Source organism: Centroberyx affinis, unplaced genomic scaffold (genome assembly GCF_046629955.1).
Source record: "Centroberyx affinis isolate AG114_WGS23_722 - 3 ecotype Tasmania unplaced genomic scaffold, CSIRO-AGI_Caff_v1 ptg000301l_1, whole genome shotgun sequence".
NCBI classification, from domain to species: domain Eukaryota; kingdom Metazoa; phylum Chordata; class Actinopteri; order Beryciformes; family Berycidae; genus Centroberyx; species Centroberyx affinis.
In genome coordinates this window covers 100895-117276 of record NW_027278979.1, presented here as the reverse complement: position 1 = coordinate 117276, position 16382 = coordinate 100895, and the positions used below count along the sequence as shown (strand labels likewise).

General features: G+C 40.5%; 1 protein-coding gene across 2 annotated transcripts; it reads left to right on the top strand.

Moving 5' to 3' along the window:
- Positions 1 to 74: 74 nt before the first annotated feature.
- On the top strand, positions 75 to 15553 carry LOC139640876 (sorting nexin-1-like). Of its 2 annotated transcripts, XM_071515066.1 has the most exons (16): positions 75 to 327; positions 1737 to 1941; positions 1981 to 2712; positions 4536 to 4687; positions 5308 to 5374; positions 6492 to 6535; positions 7242 to 7383; positions 7472 to 7550; positions 7690 to 7765; positions 8125 to 8238; positions 9402 to 9495; positions 10240 to 10445; positions 11266 to 11409; positions 12689 to 12769; positions 12864 to 12935; positions 13181 to 15553. In XM_071515066.1, exons 1-16 carry the CDS (start codon positions 196 to 198, stop codon positions 13229 to 13231), a joined length of 2391 nt encoding a protein of 796 aa, XP_071371167.1. In that variant the 5' UTR covers positions 75 to 195; the 3' UTR covers positions 13232 to 15553. The 2 variants fall into 2 exon arrangements, with proteins under 2 accessions (XP_071371167.1, XP_071371166.1); XM_071515065.1 differs by having other exon boundaries at positions 1737 to 2712.
- The last annotated feature ends 829 nt before the right edge of the window (positions 15554 to 16382 follow it).

The window sequence follows — 16382 nt, the reverse complement described above, 5'->3', positions numbered from 1 at the left end:
TCCCGTTCCCAGCCTTTCTAGTCTACCTGCCTGGATGTTCGGTGCAAACCTTGATCTCCTGAGTTGTACTACTAGAGGCTGCAGCCGTGTTTAGCTTCACCTGAGTTGGGGAGGTAGGAAGACAAGAGTGGTAAGCAAAGGGGAGCGGATTCAGTTGACGTTAACGTTACCTCCCCTTGTTAAAAAAGATTGAAGATGGCGACCAGTTCAGAGCGCAGTCCTCCTCCTTTCCCCGACTCAGAGGACCAAGAGCTGCTGGAGTCCGAAGAAGTTGGAGCCCAGGACAGCGATGATGACGACGATGTAGACGACCCGTTTCTAGGCACAGTAAGTCTGATTGAAGCGCATGATATTCATGTTAATTGCACGCAAACGCGCCACCGTGTTTGCTAACATACCAGCTAGCGCAAGCTAACGTCAGCGAGCAAGAAAGCTAACGAAGCACTTCTGCCAAAAGTTTTGGGAGGTGTTGACTGACAATTAGTTTTCCGAGTATATAAGGCGATAAACTACTAATGTTAACGTAAGCAACCAACAGGTCAACTAATGTTAGACTTCCGCACGTAGCTATCGATCATCAATGTAATGTGCAACGTCTGTAACGTAGTAAATCTGTGCTGCACCAGTGATAGTAACGTTAGCTAACTTTGTCGATGGTGCTGCTTATGAAAAGCTTGTTGTAATCTTTGATAAGAATAATGTCGTGCCATTATAAACTTGTTGCCAATGAGCTGTCATTGATTTCTTGCCACAAAGTTGAAGTGTGTTGGCCTGGCTTGCTGTGATTTGATCACTGTCGCTTAGCCAGCCAGGAGACGTCAGCCTACTTCCTAATTAATTCAAGTTAGACTGATAGTGTCTTTAAACAACATCCTTGACATTTTCTAAAGTTGACAACTGCTACTATCCCACGTACCTAACCCACACCAGCTCGCCAAGGTTTAAGGTTGTGGTTTTTCAGAATCTAGGCCAGCCAAGCCGCAGTCTGTGTGGGTACACTGATCTTGGCAATCTGCAAATTTCGGTTTGCATCATTTTGCTGTCAGTCTGGCTGTGGAAACATGACATTATCAGGGAAGGGAATCGGTTTGTAATGTTTACCTGTGGGTCAAATTCTGACTTGGTATGTGGATTAAAAGCTAGCTCAGCCTCATGTCATGTGAGTCTCAGATGTGGTCACATGGCCAGAACCCGGATGTTTTTCCACAGGCTAACAATGAAAGTTCAGAGGCTAGATTGGAAAGTTGCTGTCTTTGATTTCTGAGTGCTGAACTCCCTGCTGCATGGAAAACATTACTCAGCAGTTCTGGACCTACATTTAACAGAGCCTGTAGATTATGTAATGTTTTAAACGGACCAGTCAGTGGTCATTACTGGATTCACTGTAAGCCTCCTACATAACAAGGCCATTTGAATAAATTCACTACAGTTCAGTCCCAGCCTTTAATTGTACAGTGAATACCTTAATAAAAGCAAGCACTCGTTCACAGATGCACATAGTATAAGCCACCTTGTACAGCCTAACCAAAGTATTGTGAGCCATTTCTGAAACTCTACTGTTTCAGAAAGTCATTGCCACTGTTCAGCTACAAGCTTCTTACTAGTTGGCATTTTTGGAGAAAATTTACAGCAGGTATATGGCAAATGTATTACAGATTGAGGAATGAGTTTTTAGGTTGTGTTGAAATGCTTTAAACCGTGACATTTAAGTTCCATTTTTTCCCCCTTACCCCCAGGGTTCCCCTCCACTGACCAAAATGGACACCGCGCTGCCAGAAACCAGTCAACCCAGTGACGTTTCAACCGAGCCACTCGTTGATATCATGAGTGATCCCCTGATCGAGCCTGTCAGCCATACAGAAGACAAACCAGCTAGTGAAGTTGTCAGTGAACCCTCGGATGATTTTGTTGACCTAACAAATAACGAAGCCGACGTGGCGGGTGACGAAATCGAAGCAGAAAATGCCGTTGCAGATGCAGCAAAAGACACAACTGAAATCCCTCTAGATGAACACTCAGATGACTTTGTGGACATTTTGGGAAGTGAAACTGAAGCGGCACATGAGGAAGTAGTGGCAGAGGATGTTACTATTGAAGCGCTGCCAGATAGTAGTGAAGTGACAGCCGGCATCACAGATCCAGCTAGTGATGCCATAACGGTCAGTAATGCTGAACAGGAAGTAAAAGAAGCTTCCAGTGCTCCAGTTGTGGACATCAGCATTGATTCGCCAGCTGATAACACACAACAGCCACCTGTCAGTGACAAAATCGTTGACCCTTTGGTTGACCTCTTCAGTGATGCTCCACCCGCTGACGTGAAAAATCCCAGCCAGCCACCAGTCGACCTGTTCGAAGACGAGCCGAGTGACTTGTTCATGGAACCGCGACAGATTGTATCTGCCAAGCAGCCGCAGAAAAGCCTCTTCGACGAGCCTGACGAGGATCTGTTCAGTGAACCGCTGGGCGCCACCTCAAAGAAAACCGCAAATGTTGTCAGCAGTGAGCAGAAGGACAAACTTGTCAAAGGTGCTGGTAATGTTAGTGGTGTAGGCGTAGGTGTAGGTGGGCCTCTGAATGACAGCTACATCGGAGAACCTGCTGATATCTTCACTGAGGAAGCTGTTGCCACGGCGCCCAGTGCCATCAGCACCAGCAGTGTCGGCTCCAAGACTAACGGAGTCCACTCTGAAGAAGAGGCGGATATATTTGCTGGTGGGTCCGCTATTTTTCTTATTCAGCAAAATTGGCAGTGTTGTAAGGGAAGCATAGAGGCAAAGTTTATTCAAACTCTAGAGTGTTAAAGACCCCATGAAATGGCATCTTTACTTCCTTGATATTTGTATTTGTATACTTTATCATCCCCGTGGAGAAATTTGTCCTCTGCATTTGACCCATCCTATACACACACTAGGAGCAGTGGGCAGCCGCAGTACAGCGCCCGGGGACCAACTCCAGTTCTATTGCCAGGGCCTTGGCCAGGGGCACTGACAGGAGTATTAACCCTAACAGGCAACAGTGCTAACCACTGAGCCACTGTGGCATCCAGGAAATATTATGCATTTCCTGTTGAAACAGCATGTTGGGGCGGGACATAATGCAGTGAGGGATCATTCAAAAGTCTAAACCAATGGAATATGAGTCAGTGAGAGAAAGGCAGTTTGATTTGATGGAAGATGGAAAAAATCTGATGGTTTTATTGGTTAGAAATTTGTATTAACGCCTACGAGTGCAGCATGAGGTCACCATGAAAGATACTCTATTTTCCAGGAAGTAAAAGTAATGGGAGTTCATTTCATGGGGACTTTTAAGGTGAGAACAATGCCATTTGAGTGAGAACCAAATAACTGCACCAAGATGCCTGAAAATGTGTTTCTTTCAAGTGAACTGAGGTGTGGGAAACAATCCCAAAAAGCTGATGCTCATTCACGTGTTGGTATGAACATCAGAGAAGGTAAATGGCAGCAAAGAAACAAGTCCATCATGCTTAGCTAAAGTTACAGGATTTGTAACACCCACACCCTGCCATGATAATGTCTAACCTTGTGGGATGACAGGCTGCAGAAACTCTGTCTGATAAACAAGCTACTTGTGAGTGCATGTGACTTTTATAAGCCCTTGTAATTGTTTGAAATTGGGCAGTGTGAACCTAAACAAACCAGACACAAAAATGCAACAAAGTAAACTTGTCTGCTATGATTCAGACCACAGAAGACAAGTGTGATCCCACCCTGATGTGAACTGAATTAATATATTTGAGCCAGAAAGATAAATGGAAACTCAACCACGCCATTTTGAGTCCATGTCTTTGCGTTAACTTGCATGTCACTTTGTGTAAAGTCAGTATTGTGCTTGGGTGTGTGGAAGAAAACTCAGGACAAGAGAGTGGCAGTTTGACAGGTTTATTCAATCTGCAGGTTGGGAGCCAAGGAACTCAAAATCTGGATTATTACACTGAGTTTTATAGTGTTGAATAATCACAATTCTGTTAATACAGATAGAATATAATGAAGCTATTGGTCAAAAAGTATAAGGTCATATGAACAAGACTGAACAACCAATGATAATTACAGTTCTAGCACTTTAAGGAGATGCATAATAACTGGCGTTATTTTGTTATTTTGGGCACTTGGTCAGTGTTTTCTAAGAGATTTGGGCATTTGCACATTCCAGGCTCACAAAACACATAAGATGTTACTTTTAGAGTTTAATCTTATAATGGTGAAGCAGATTCAGTATTCTTGAGTTTTAGGCACTTTTTAGGCACAAGTTGTAAGTAAGGGTCAAAGGGTACATATTAAGTGAGCATATAGGAATGTTGTTTACTATAGGTACTTTTCCATTTCTTCCTCAACATGTGTCAAAGTCGGGAGTTAGTGCAGCTAATGGAAATACATACAGGCACACATGGAACAGGGACAACAGAGCAGGACATAAGATAGACACTGGACTATACATGTCACTCTACTAATTTCCATTCAGCATGTTCTTAACTCATTCTTGGTTCTCATTCTTTTCTGTCTTTTCCTCTCAAACAGAAGCCACAGTGGAGCTTTCCCTTGACAGTCCGCGCAACGATAGAAAAAAGAACGTGATGACCAAACCGTCTGCGTCCGCGTCCGCGTCCGCCGCCCCCTCCCTGTCAGCGGCCGCCAGTCTGTCCAAGCCACAGGCCGCTACTCTGGAGGAGGTACACAGCTAATCCTAGAGTGAAATTCCCAGTATGACTGGAACAAAGTAATGACTGAGAAGTGTTCAAGTAGTATTCAGTACCTCCAGGGATTCAGAGAGATGTATTCCAGACAGGGGAAAGTCAGGGAATTTGATACATTTTCTGGGGAATTTGGGGAATATCAGGGAACTTTATATATGGGTCACTTTGCAGGAATATGCCGGAAGGTATTTTATAGCTTGTTTGATTCATTTATTCATTAGATGGTGTTTTAAAGCTGTTTATCTTTGCTGCAAGCCCAACTGTAGTGGAAACCAGACTGTTTACCACTTTAGAAGTTTTCTGAGCTGAAAAACAACCTTAAAAAAACCCAGGAAGGAGCATAATTTTTAGGTCATGGAAGTGCTTCAACTTAATTATGGAAAGTCATGGAATTTTACATTAAGGCCACGGTCTCTCCAAAAGTTAACACTGTCCTGCAAACATCAACTGTTTGCAATTTTCAACCAAATGTTTCCCACTTCTTTTAACAAATGACAGCAATTACAATTGCAACAAAAATCCCAATTCTGTTTAAATGGAAGTGCTTGGTGACTAGCGGATCATTGCAACTTTGTCCTTTTTGTTTTCTGTTGCAGTTGGAAGAAGAAGAGGAGGAAGACAAATTTGAGATCAACATCTCTATCACCAACCCTGAAAAAATAGGTGATGTTTATTATTTTTTGATGTTCTTATATACTGATAATACAAATTTGTGACCACATCTTGGGGTTTCTTCAGTCCATTGTAATACATACACATTAGTTCCTGCACCATAAACATTGACAAGTAAAGATTATTCTGCTTCATCTAATTCTCCCTCTTTGATGTAAATAGAAAAAGATGGTTCATACCTTGTGCAAGGTTGTTGGGCCCTGGCTTTAATTCTTTCATTTCTCTTTTTCACAAATTTGAGCAAAACAGATGAGACTAGGGGTGAGGGAGCAGCTTTGAGAACATTTTAGACCTGCAATTTGTTTGATGGACCATAAAATACACCATTTTAAAATTCACAGTCATCCCTGTGCCTGCCTGAGAGATGCAGTCAAGGTATTCACTGTAAAAAGGCAAATGAATATAGATTAAAACAGGTTTATTCATATGAAATACACAGTTGTATTATTTTGACTATCAGCAAATCAAAAGCATCTCTAAACCTGTGTATTTATGAGACGGTATTATTAAAAAAAATAGACATTCATTTCACCAGAACAGAGAAGCAGCACTGGCTTTTGACCCTTCAAGCCTTTCCATTAACCATAATAAAAGAGACAGCTTTTAGTGATTAATATTTAAAACATTTTCAGAATGGAATCGGCTATTTCCCCCGCATTTAATTAGCTCTGCCTATTCACATGTTGAAAATTAAGAGTGGAAAAATATATTGGTGATTTGGAGCAGAAAATTGAATAGGTCTGACTCTGAGAGATTTGGATTAGTGCGATAATCTTAGAGTCCCTCCAAGGCCCAGAAATGAGATGTGGTCAGGAGAGACCAAGAGATTTACCATCACATGAGAGGGAAGCAGCTTCTCCTCTGTTCATCATACTCCGATAATTTTGGCATCCCAGATAGCCAAGGGTCTCTGGTCTCAATCCATCTGATTAAAATTACGGTATAAATTATAAAAGTGCCAATATTTGTGTGCTTTTCTGAAAGGTTTGATAGAATTTCTCTATTATTCAACCTTAAGCATTGGCCATTTGCCTATTTGCCTATTGAATAGTTTTGTATTACTTTGCTCTGGACTGACTCAATAAATGCCTTGTACTGTTTTTTTCAGGGGACGGCATGAACGCATACATGGCCTACAAAGTGTCCACACAGGTAAAACTCAGTCATGATGCAGCATTTCACTTCATCCAAAGTTGTCTTTAACCCTGAGGAAGCTAGTGCAGTTACACATCTAAGAATTGGTGTGGATGTGCCATGAGGAAATATCAGAGGTCAGAGGTTGACAGTGTGATTGGGAATGCCTCTTCTGTAGCCTATAAAGCACATAAAACTCACCCGTACCCCTTATCTTGGCACAGGAATTTGTGGGAATGAATTGGGTTATGGGTTCTCTATTTGATTTCAGACTAGGCCTGTGCTGATATGAAAAGTTCATAGGACGATTATCCTGACAGAAATTCTCTTGATATATGATATTATCTCGCTTAATTAAAAAGATGAAAACTTTAAAAACAGAGCTGTAATATGTTTTAATTACTTAAAAACTCATTTTACTTTTTTTCTTAAAAAACAAAATTACAAAATGCTGGTTTTAGCTTATAGAAACTGTAAGGACAGTTTTAAATGATACAAATAAAAATCCAAAAGTCAAATGAGTGTCAGATGAAGTGCTACTGGTCTGCATCCACTTTAACTCCGTCAGCAACTTGAGTAAAACAATTCATTAGAGGGGTCCTTCTTTTGGGGAAAATAAAACATCAGTGATGACAGACTATAGCTGTGGTTTTTGCGGTGTTATTGTTTTTAACTCTGATATATATATATAGTAATAGCAGTTACTGTCCCATCCCTATTTCAGACCACACTGCCCATGTTCCGCAACAAGACGTTCACCGTGAGGCGGCGCTTCAGTGACTTTCTCGGCCTCTATGAGAAGCTCTCTGAAAAACATGGACCGAACGGCTTCATCGTGCCTCCGCCCCCAGAGAAGAGCATCCTGGGTAGGTTGAGTTGGCTTTACATGTTTACTCCGCTATAACTAGAAATCTAATCTCGATCAGCTGCGATAACGGATGTTGTTTTGAACAGGCATGACGAAGGTGAAGGTGGGGAAGGAAGATCCGTCGTCTGCAGAGTTTGTTGAGAGAAGAAGAGCGGCTTTGGAGAGGTAAGGGAAAATTAATCCTGTCCACCAAATCTCATTCTAATAATAACATAAGACAAGTACTGTGATGTGATGTTTTAGCCGTGTTTCCCTGCACAGAGGATGGATGAAAGCCAGCTGTTAATGCTTTCTGATCCAACAGGTATCTCCAGAGGGTGGTGTGTCACCCATCGCTTCTCCAAGACCCCGACGTCAGAGAGTTTCTGGAGAGAGAAGAAGTGAGCCAAATTTCAGCTTGAGCTACCTTGGGGCTGGGCATCTCTCAGAAGACAAATATTTAAACATTCAACGTTTGAGTTACTTTGAAATGATGGGCTCATTAAAAATATGAAACTTGCACACACACACAGCTTCTGCAGAGACTAATTTGGTGTGAAAATGATCTTAATTTGAGTGATTAACAAGGAATTTCTAGTAATGGTACCCAAGTATTTGAATATTTTTCAATGGATATTGAAATGGATATGTTCATTCTGTCCACTGGGTACTGATGATTTTAGATGTTTTAGCATATTTTCTAAAAGTGCTGATTACTGTACTGTAATTGCATTATGTGTGTGTGTGTGTGTGTTTTCAGTTGCCCAGGGCAGTGAACACCCAGACTCTAAGTGGCGCTGGCTTCCTGAAAATGATCAACAGAGCAACAGACGCCGTCAGTAAAATGACCATCAAGATGAATGAGTCAGATGTGGTGAGTACTCTTCAATATTGAACTGTAAACCAATATTCGTCCTGTTCACGGCCGTATTCCTCCCTGAGAAGCACTTTAGCAGTAGGCAAGTTCAGTAGCGAGGAAATCTCCCCGTTACACTCAAAAGCTGAAGGTTTCATTAAATAAAACATGAGCACAGCCTCAGAGCTAAAGTCTGATGGCACTTTCAGGCTGAAGCACTGAACCAAAACGTATTCGGTGCTCCTTGCTGAGAGTGGCTCAGCACCGTCAGAATAGATCTATTACCTTTGTTTTCTGAAATTGGAACACAATCTACACTGAGCAGGAAAAACTTGCATCATTGTGAACAGACTGCAAGCTCAAATGAACGCTACAACTTTTTGGCAAATAAATTTGATCAACTGATCCATGTGCACTGAGAGGATTGGTATCGGTTTCACCTTTGTGTGTCCAATATACGTATATTAAGCTTGCTACAGTCCAAGCTAACATTTAGCACACTGTTTGTTTAGTGGATGGTACAAGATAGATTTGCATCTCAAATGCAAATCTAATGCAAATACTAACATGCATCATCATGCACTCGTGATGTTACACAATCCTAAACTGGTCAGATGATCAAAGCTTATTTGCCAGAAATTTGTGTATTCCTTTAAAAAATATCTGAGCTGCGGCACTGATATATATTTTCACCTTGGCCTGAAAATACCACACTAAAACTCTTTAGACATACATTGTCTTGCATACATGCTGCAGGGTTCCTATACAGATCTGGAAAGTCTGGAAGAGTATGAAAATTGAATTTGATAATTTCTCGCACATGGAATTTCATGTTAGTAACTGTAAAATATGGGAAAGTATTGCAGTTCAGTCCAGATACAAATATAATTCCTGACACATTTAATGTAGGTGTAGACCCACCGTGAGTTAACATGTTGTGATATTTAATGTTGACTGATGATCTTCAGTAATGTCTCTGCCACATTACTCTTCAGAGTAATGTGGCCTAATAGACAGTCATGTAGCCCAGCCCCCACTGACATACCTCATATTGAACACCGACAATTCTTCAAACCCAGTTTAGAAATGAAGATCTGGAATAATAAGAGTTTTAATTTTGAAATGGAGAATGTGTAAGAGCCCCCATGTCGGAGTTGCACTAATAGTGTGTTTTTCTGCAGTGGTTTGAGGAGAAGCTTCAGGAGGTGGAGTCTGCAGACCAGCAGGTCAAGAAGCTTCACGGACTGGTGGACTCGCTGGTCGGCCACAGGAAAGGTTAGCCGCAACTTTCTGACTGTTTAGACTTCACTTATTACCTACAGGCAGATTAGGAGGATGGGGATAATTCTGACACAGTGGTCTCAGGATGCCCTTCATTAATTACATCAGACGTTTTCAAAGTCCCCCTCCTTTCCTCCACCACCAGCAAAACCTGTCCAGTTGGGCATATCGCTAGAGATGAATAGATTCAAATATATTTTGACAGGAGATATTAATAAAGCCCAGTTGAGGTTGTCTAGCAGTAAGCTGCTGGTGCTTAATCAAAGCGGCGTGGCAAATGCTACATTTATTTTTACTCCAGTCATTTAGAGATTTACAGGCACTACATCAAGAGGAAATAATGATTTTATTTCTTTAAATGACAGAACAGGGCTGAAATGTAAGCTAAAGCTATTTGTTGAATTTAACATAAAATGTGTTTGTATGTTTATTCATTCATCACAGAAAGAGTTGCCTTTTTTTTTTAACCCTCATTGCATCTGTATGCTCCCTTGAAACACAATCTACACTTTGAAAAATTATTGTATGAATGACTTGAATCCACTTTGAATGGAGCTTAAATATAGACACAACAATTTTAACTCTTGACCATGCCCCATAGTCAGTTATTTTTCTAATGTTCAAAAAAACTATGTTGTCAGAAATGATGACTTATGTGATCCATGTGTTTCTTTGTGTCCCATGGGAAACACTTGTGTTTGCGTTAACATTTGTCCCTCTCACCTCCTTCCCCTCCAGAGCTGTCGTTGAACACGGCGGGCTTTGCCAAGAGCGTGGCCATGCTGGGCAGCTCGGAGGACAACACGGCCCTGTCGCGCGCCCTCTCCCAGCTGGCGGAGGTGGAGGATAAGATGGAGCAGTTGCACCAGGATCAGGCCTCGAACGACTCCTTCAGCTTCGCCGAACTCCTCGCAGACTACATCCGCCTCCTTGGCGCCGTCAGGGTACTGAGAGAAAATTAACTGAAACTAATGCCTGGACCTCAAAACTGGTTCATATAGTAATAGACTATTTATTCTGAGAATTTCCTGAGAAGCCCACAAAATGATTGTTAAAAAGTAAAACTAACTGTTTTACCTTTCAAAAGCCAGTAGGAAACTTGAGTCCCAGTTGACAAAATGGACACACAGTGTTTTGGTGCAGAACTCTTGTAGTTAGAAAGTGTTCATTCACATTGCTGTTTTGGTCACTATATTGCAGTCTTAAACACTCAAAACCTTTACCAGCTGTCATTATGGTTAAATTCTTGGGCGGTGAGGTCAAATCTGGTGTTCTAGTTTAGTCAGAGGAAATTCCTCGCTAGAAAATGTTAGTGCTTCTAGAAGGGACTTTTGGGGACAAGATAAAGTACTAAAAAGATGATGAATTCAAGTCCAAAACTTAAGCGGGCGGAGAAAGGGGCAACGACTGTAAAAATGAGCAGTAATGGCAACAATGTACAGCGGGATGCAGTGTCAGTGTGTTGCAGTACTTTTAGAGGGGGTCAATGCAACTTTTTCGCTTGTCACTTCTGTCTCCATCTGTTCAAAAGCTAAAGACCAATGTCAGAATCTGGCTTCACTCTGAAGGTGGTAAAAAAAAAAAGACTGTACAGTAATTGAAAGGTTTTGGATTCAATCCCTGCAACAGCCAAAGTGTGCATCAACAGACTCTACATATGTCCGATTCTAGTGTATTTGTGTAAGACACTGAACCCTTAATCTGCTAGATGGCTAAACTGAATATACAAATTAAATGATTTGCTGTGTGTTTGTCATCCTTCAGGGGTCGTTTGATCAGCGGATGAAGGCGTGGCAGCGCTGGCAGGACGCACAGGCCATGCTGCAGAAGAAACGCGAGACTGAGGCCAAACTCCTGTGGGCCAACAAGCCGGACAAGCTGCAGCTGGCCAAAGATGAGATCACTGAGGTACACCACAGTCTGAAATCAACACCAACACCATCAAATTTAGTCAATGTTCGTCAATAGTCAATTTAGTCAATAGTCACCAAGTCAAACAAGCTTGGGACACTTTGAAATGCCGGAATTTGATATGGTGTATTCAAGATTGGGGACAGTAGTTGAGTCATGAATAAGTCACTTACAAGTGATTAGTTTTGTTCCTGTAATCAGTTGTTTGTTAATGTCTTCACCAGATGTGTGATGAAACAAATGCACTTAAAGCTGACTGTGTGTTCAGAGTGTGTGATAGCACCAGTGCAGTCACTGTTTACTTCTTAGTTCGTTCAGGGATTCAGTCAGCAAAAGGTTAACTTGCAGAGTTGTAAACTAGGTTACTGGAGTATAAAGAGGGTTTAATATCCCAGACCATTGTTCAGCATCTTATCTCATTATTGAGGTATCCGTTTCGCTCTTTGTGCTGTTCCAAAGTCTTCCAGTGTATCAGTAAAGTAGTAAGTACTTATAAACACCCCAAGTTTGGTCCATTGTGCCATAATAAAGACTCTTATGAAGAGCCGGTGGATTAAGATAAAATAGAGAAAATCCTGAAATCACAGACCTACATACCTCAATGTTTTGGATGATACCTTTTCTGACCCACTTTAATTTAATAAATAATGAATCAAATTTCTACAAAAGCGGATCAGTCTTGTGATGTGCTGGAGCAACCTGAGATCATTTACCTTGACGCTGCCAGAAAGTGCTTGAATGTAGAATGCTCAATTTTTTTCCTAAATACTGACACAAAATCTGCCTAAACACCCGAATAAAAAGGCTGTTCTTATAATCATTCCACACTATCCATCTATTTAGAATCTTTACCGATTTTAAATATATCACTTCTTCCTGACATGGGTATTACATTTGCAAAAATAATCAAATTTATCTTCACTTTTAAAGAGTAACTCCACACTAAAACACTTTTTTTGAGTTATAAATGTGCCAGTGCCTTATTTATCTCACTAAACCTGACTCAGTTCTCCCTCTAGTGGTACAATTAGCAAATAGTGTTCAGTTGGAGATGCAGCCGCATTCAAAGACAATTGTCCTAAAATACGTCATTTGGGGAAAAAAATGCCATCATCCCCAGTATAAAGGAGAGTTCTCAGCAACCTGGCCCAAGTGTTTTTCATTTTGTTTAAATCACACAGTAGGCAGAGAGAAACTCAAACTGGGTGCAGAATTACTCTTCAAACTTCATGGACGAGGATTTCACTTTGCACTTTTCCCCTCTTCTGGTTCACAGTGGGAGGCGAAGGTGACGCAGTACGAGAGAGACTTTGACAGGGTGTCTGCCACCGTGCGCAAGGAAGTCCTCCGCTTTGAGGTACCGAGCTTCATCCTGTTATGTTGAATTCACATGAGTCGCTGAGTGGTTGAAAAAGTTTATTGATTGATGAAATTGTTATTTTCTCTAACAGAAAGAGAAGGCTAGGGATTTCAAAAGACAGATCGTCAAGTACTTGGAGTCTATGCTTCAGTCCCAGCAACAGGTGAGTGTCCCATATTTTTTATGAATGTAAATGTCAGTAGTCAAATCTACTTCTTGTCAAACCTGTCAGTGTAAATTCACAGGTAGTTTTATGTGTTTTCCTTGTAAGTAGAGAGAAAGGGGAAGATTCTGATTTGCTTGGAAAACATTTAGACAAGGCATCAGTTGAAAATCATCTTCATCTTCCATTTTTTCTGTTTTTGTGAATGAACCTGACACTGTGTTACCTCTCTTTTTTTTCCTCAGCTGATAAAGTACTGGGAGGCATTCTTACCAGAAGCAAAAGCAATCGCCTAATCTTGTGCACCAGCCTTTTAGGAGAGATGAGAGGCTGCCTTTTCTTATACACTTTACCTCTTGCCTTTAAACCAAGGAAAATGTGTGCATTGTAAAGGGAGAAGAGATACAATCAACCTGTTTTTTAATCACCTTTAACATATAGCTCTGTATTCTATTGTATTAATAATTGTATATTTTCATTTAACCTTACACAAATATTTTCTTATTAGATGAAAAAAAAAAGAGTTTGCATATACAAAGTTATGAACACACACAAAAAAGTGAAAGCCTAGTGAATGATTCCATTAATTTCCACAAGAGAAGGGAAAGGGAAATAAAAATCAGTTGTTGTTCTCAGGATGTACTCACATGTTGTTATCAGAAGCTCCTTCATCAGCAGTGATAATTGTTTACAACAAGGCTGCTCTCTCATCGGAAATATTTCTGGGGACCCAGATGACGAAAGTGGCCAATTTCAAATTGAACAGTCTCATTCTGTTACTTCTTCTTAACGATGCAAAGGGATTTAATAGCAGTTGAAATACGACATCTTTGCACTTCCACCAGATAGATATAGTACTTAAAGAGCGGCTAAACACCGAACCCAAATCTGTGTAAAGCCTTGCATCTAATGGCAAAAAGCATGCTACTGAAATTGGCATCTGCTATTGGCTGATCATCAGGTGGTGACATCACCTGGCGCCAAAGATCAGCCAATAGCAGATGGCAATTTCAGTCGGATGCTTTTTACCTTTTTAGATATCAGGCTTTACAGATTTGAGTTTGGTGTAAAGTTACTCTTTAACTACCAGCCTTTGTTTTTTTATTTCTTTTTTTAGTTTCAAAATATAATTGATGCTGCGGGAAAGGTGCAGAGTGAAGAGAGGCATTATATTAACAGGGTCTACAGCTATGGTTAAGGGTTGTACCATTATATTGGTGGGGGGGGGCTACAGCTGCGGTTAGGGGTTGCGTTATAGGTCAAGCTTGTAGGTGTTATGTTTTAGATTTCAGTCGTCGTGCAAACATTAACTACACGTATAACTCTACATGTCTGTGCCTTTTTAAAATCTGAATGGTGTTTTGCCTTGTGATGTCAAGTTAAAATCCAATTTGGGAGAAGCCACCTGAAACTTTGTGTCGGTGCACAGCAAATTCGGTTTCCTGGTCAGTGCAGAGGCATGTTAGCGGTTACTGCCATAACACCCGTCATGACTGAGGGTGTCACAGCTGAGGTGAAAACCCGCCTCAGCAGTAGTCGGTTTGGAAATATTGGGACTGGACTGGCAAGGTTGACTCACACTCATGAGATTTATGTCTAAATGCCTAATGTGCTGACATCTTAGTTCAACTAATGCTTCCCTGATGCCTCAGGCTGCACATTGTGAAGCTGTGTTTTTAACATTAACCAGTCACTAACCCCGTGTCACAGCTTTATGTGGCGGGGCTGCCATTTTTGGATTACAGCTTTAATTTCACATTCGCACATTTGTCAAATTTGAGCCGTGCAGCAGGATGCTACACTGTACTATTTGTGCATTGCTAAACTTCCAGACATTTCTTTGCACCTTTTTTTTTTTTTTTTTTTTTTTTACAGTTATGTACACGCTTGTTTTTCGACTAAAATGCGGAGGAATATTGTTTGAAAGCATTGAATTAAAATGCCAGTATGTCAGTACGGCCTTGTATGTCATCACTTGTCAGCGTGCAGAGCAATGTCAGTAACGTGCACTGTGTAATAGGAATTTCTTTTAAAACAAATTAAATCAATAAAACTTGCACTGTTTACACTTGCACATTTCATTTAAGCTCTCCAGAGGTCGGTGTCTTATTTTTCTGCTTGGGTTGCTTTCGTAACCTCACGCTGTGAGATTGTGTCCGTACACATGAATGAACTCTACTGCAAAACACACACAAAATAGATGAATTATGAGCTTGGAGAGGAATAGTAAATATTGTAAGGAATTGTTTTTGTGACATTGATTAAATAAATGGCAAGATGTTCCTATGTTATTTTATATTGTAATAGAGTGGATTACAGTTGGGACAAGGGAGACATGCAGTGTTCTTGGATATGAAGTCCACACAAAGTCAGATACAGAAATTACAGAGGTAAAGGCTAGTTATTGAAAAAATGGTGGAATTTTGTTATGAGCAGCCTGAATTGTTTTTTCCATCCAAAGTAGAAACTGGGAAGGTTTTCCCCAATTCAATGATGAACTCAGATTTTTTTTCATTTCAATTTTGACTTATTTTATCAGTTTTGTGGTGATTTGATTTGTTCCCATGTTGCCTTTATCCTGTTCTGTGTTCTCAGGATGTCAAAAAGACATATGTATATGCTGGTGGCTAGAATTCATACAAATAAATTGTTAAATCTTTAGCACCCAGTAAAGGAGTTTTTGCCTCCATCTTCCAACAGTTTTTTTTCTTTCTTTTTCTTTTTTCTTTCTGCACTATAAATACAGAACACTCTAAAAGCACAGGAGAATATATCCTTATGTCTGAATATGCAACCAGCTTTTGTTAGCCGTAGTTAGCGTTTTAGTGGTTTAATTGGGTTGGATTTTAACGTTCAGGCATTGGTCGCTCAAAAATTACAAAATATGTGACAGAGGACAAGACAAAGATGTATTTATTATTGGAATACAAGTGCTTCAGTAGGAAGAGACAGAAAATGTGAACATGTAACATTGTGTCACCTAGAAATGGAGGGGAAGGCAGACACCATGTAAGAAAACACCTCAGCATTTTCAAAATTGGTTGCAGGAAGGAGACAAAATCTGAATGTTACTGGGTTCCCATTCTCATTTTCAGGGTGTTCAAGAAAATCCCTATGAACTTCAATGGAATCAAAATTTCCTCAAAGGAAAGGGAAGTCAAATAACCCTCCTGAAGTCAAACATAAGCTTTCATGAATGTTTTAAAAGTGCATTTTGTTATAGTTTTACTGCCCCAGAGCAAAAAAAATGACCATGTCTGCAGGGGTTTGATAGGGTTATTCATCAATACCAGTGACTCTGTGATGGACTGGACAAAAAGATCAAATGACAAAGCAGCATTATTATTACAGTATTTTGTATTGTGATATTTTACCTCTTCACTAGACACGTCTGCTGGATCTCTGCTCTAATTAGGTAGCTGTGACTTTAATATTTTTGTCCATGAC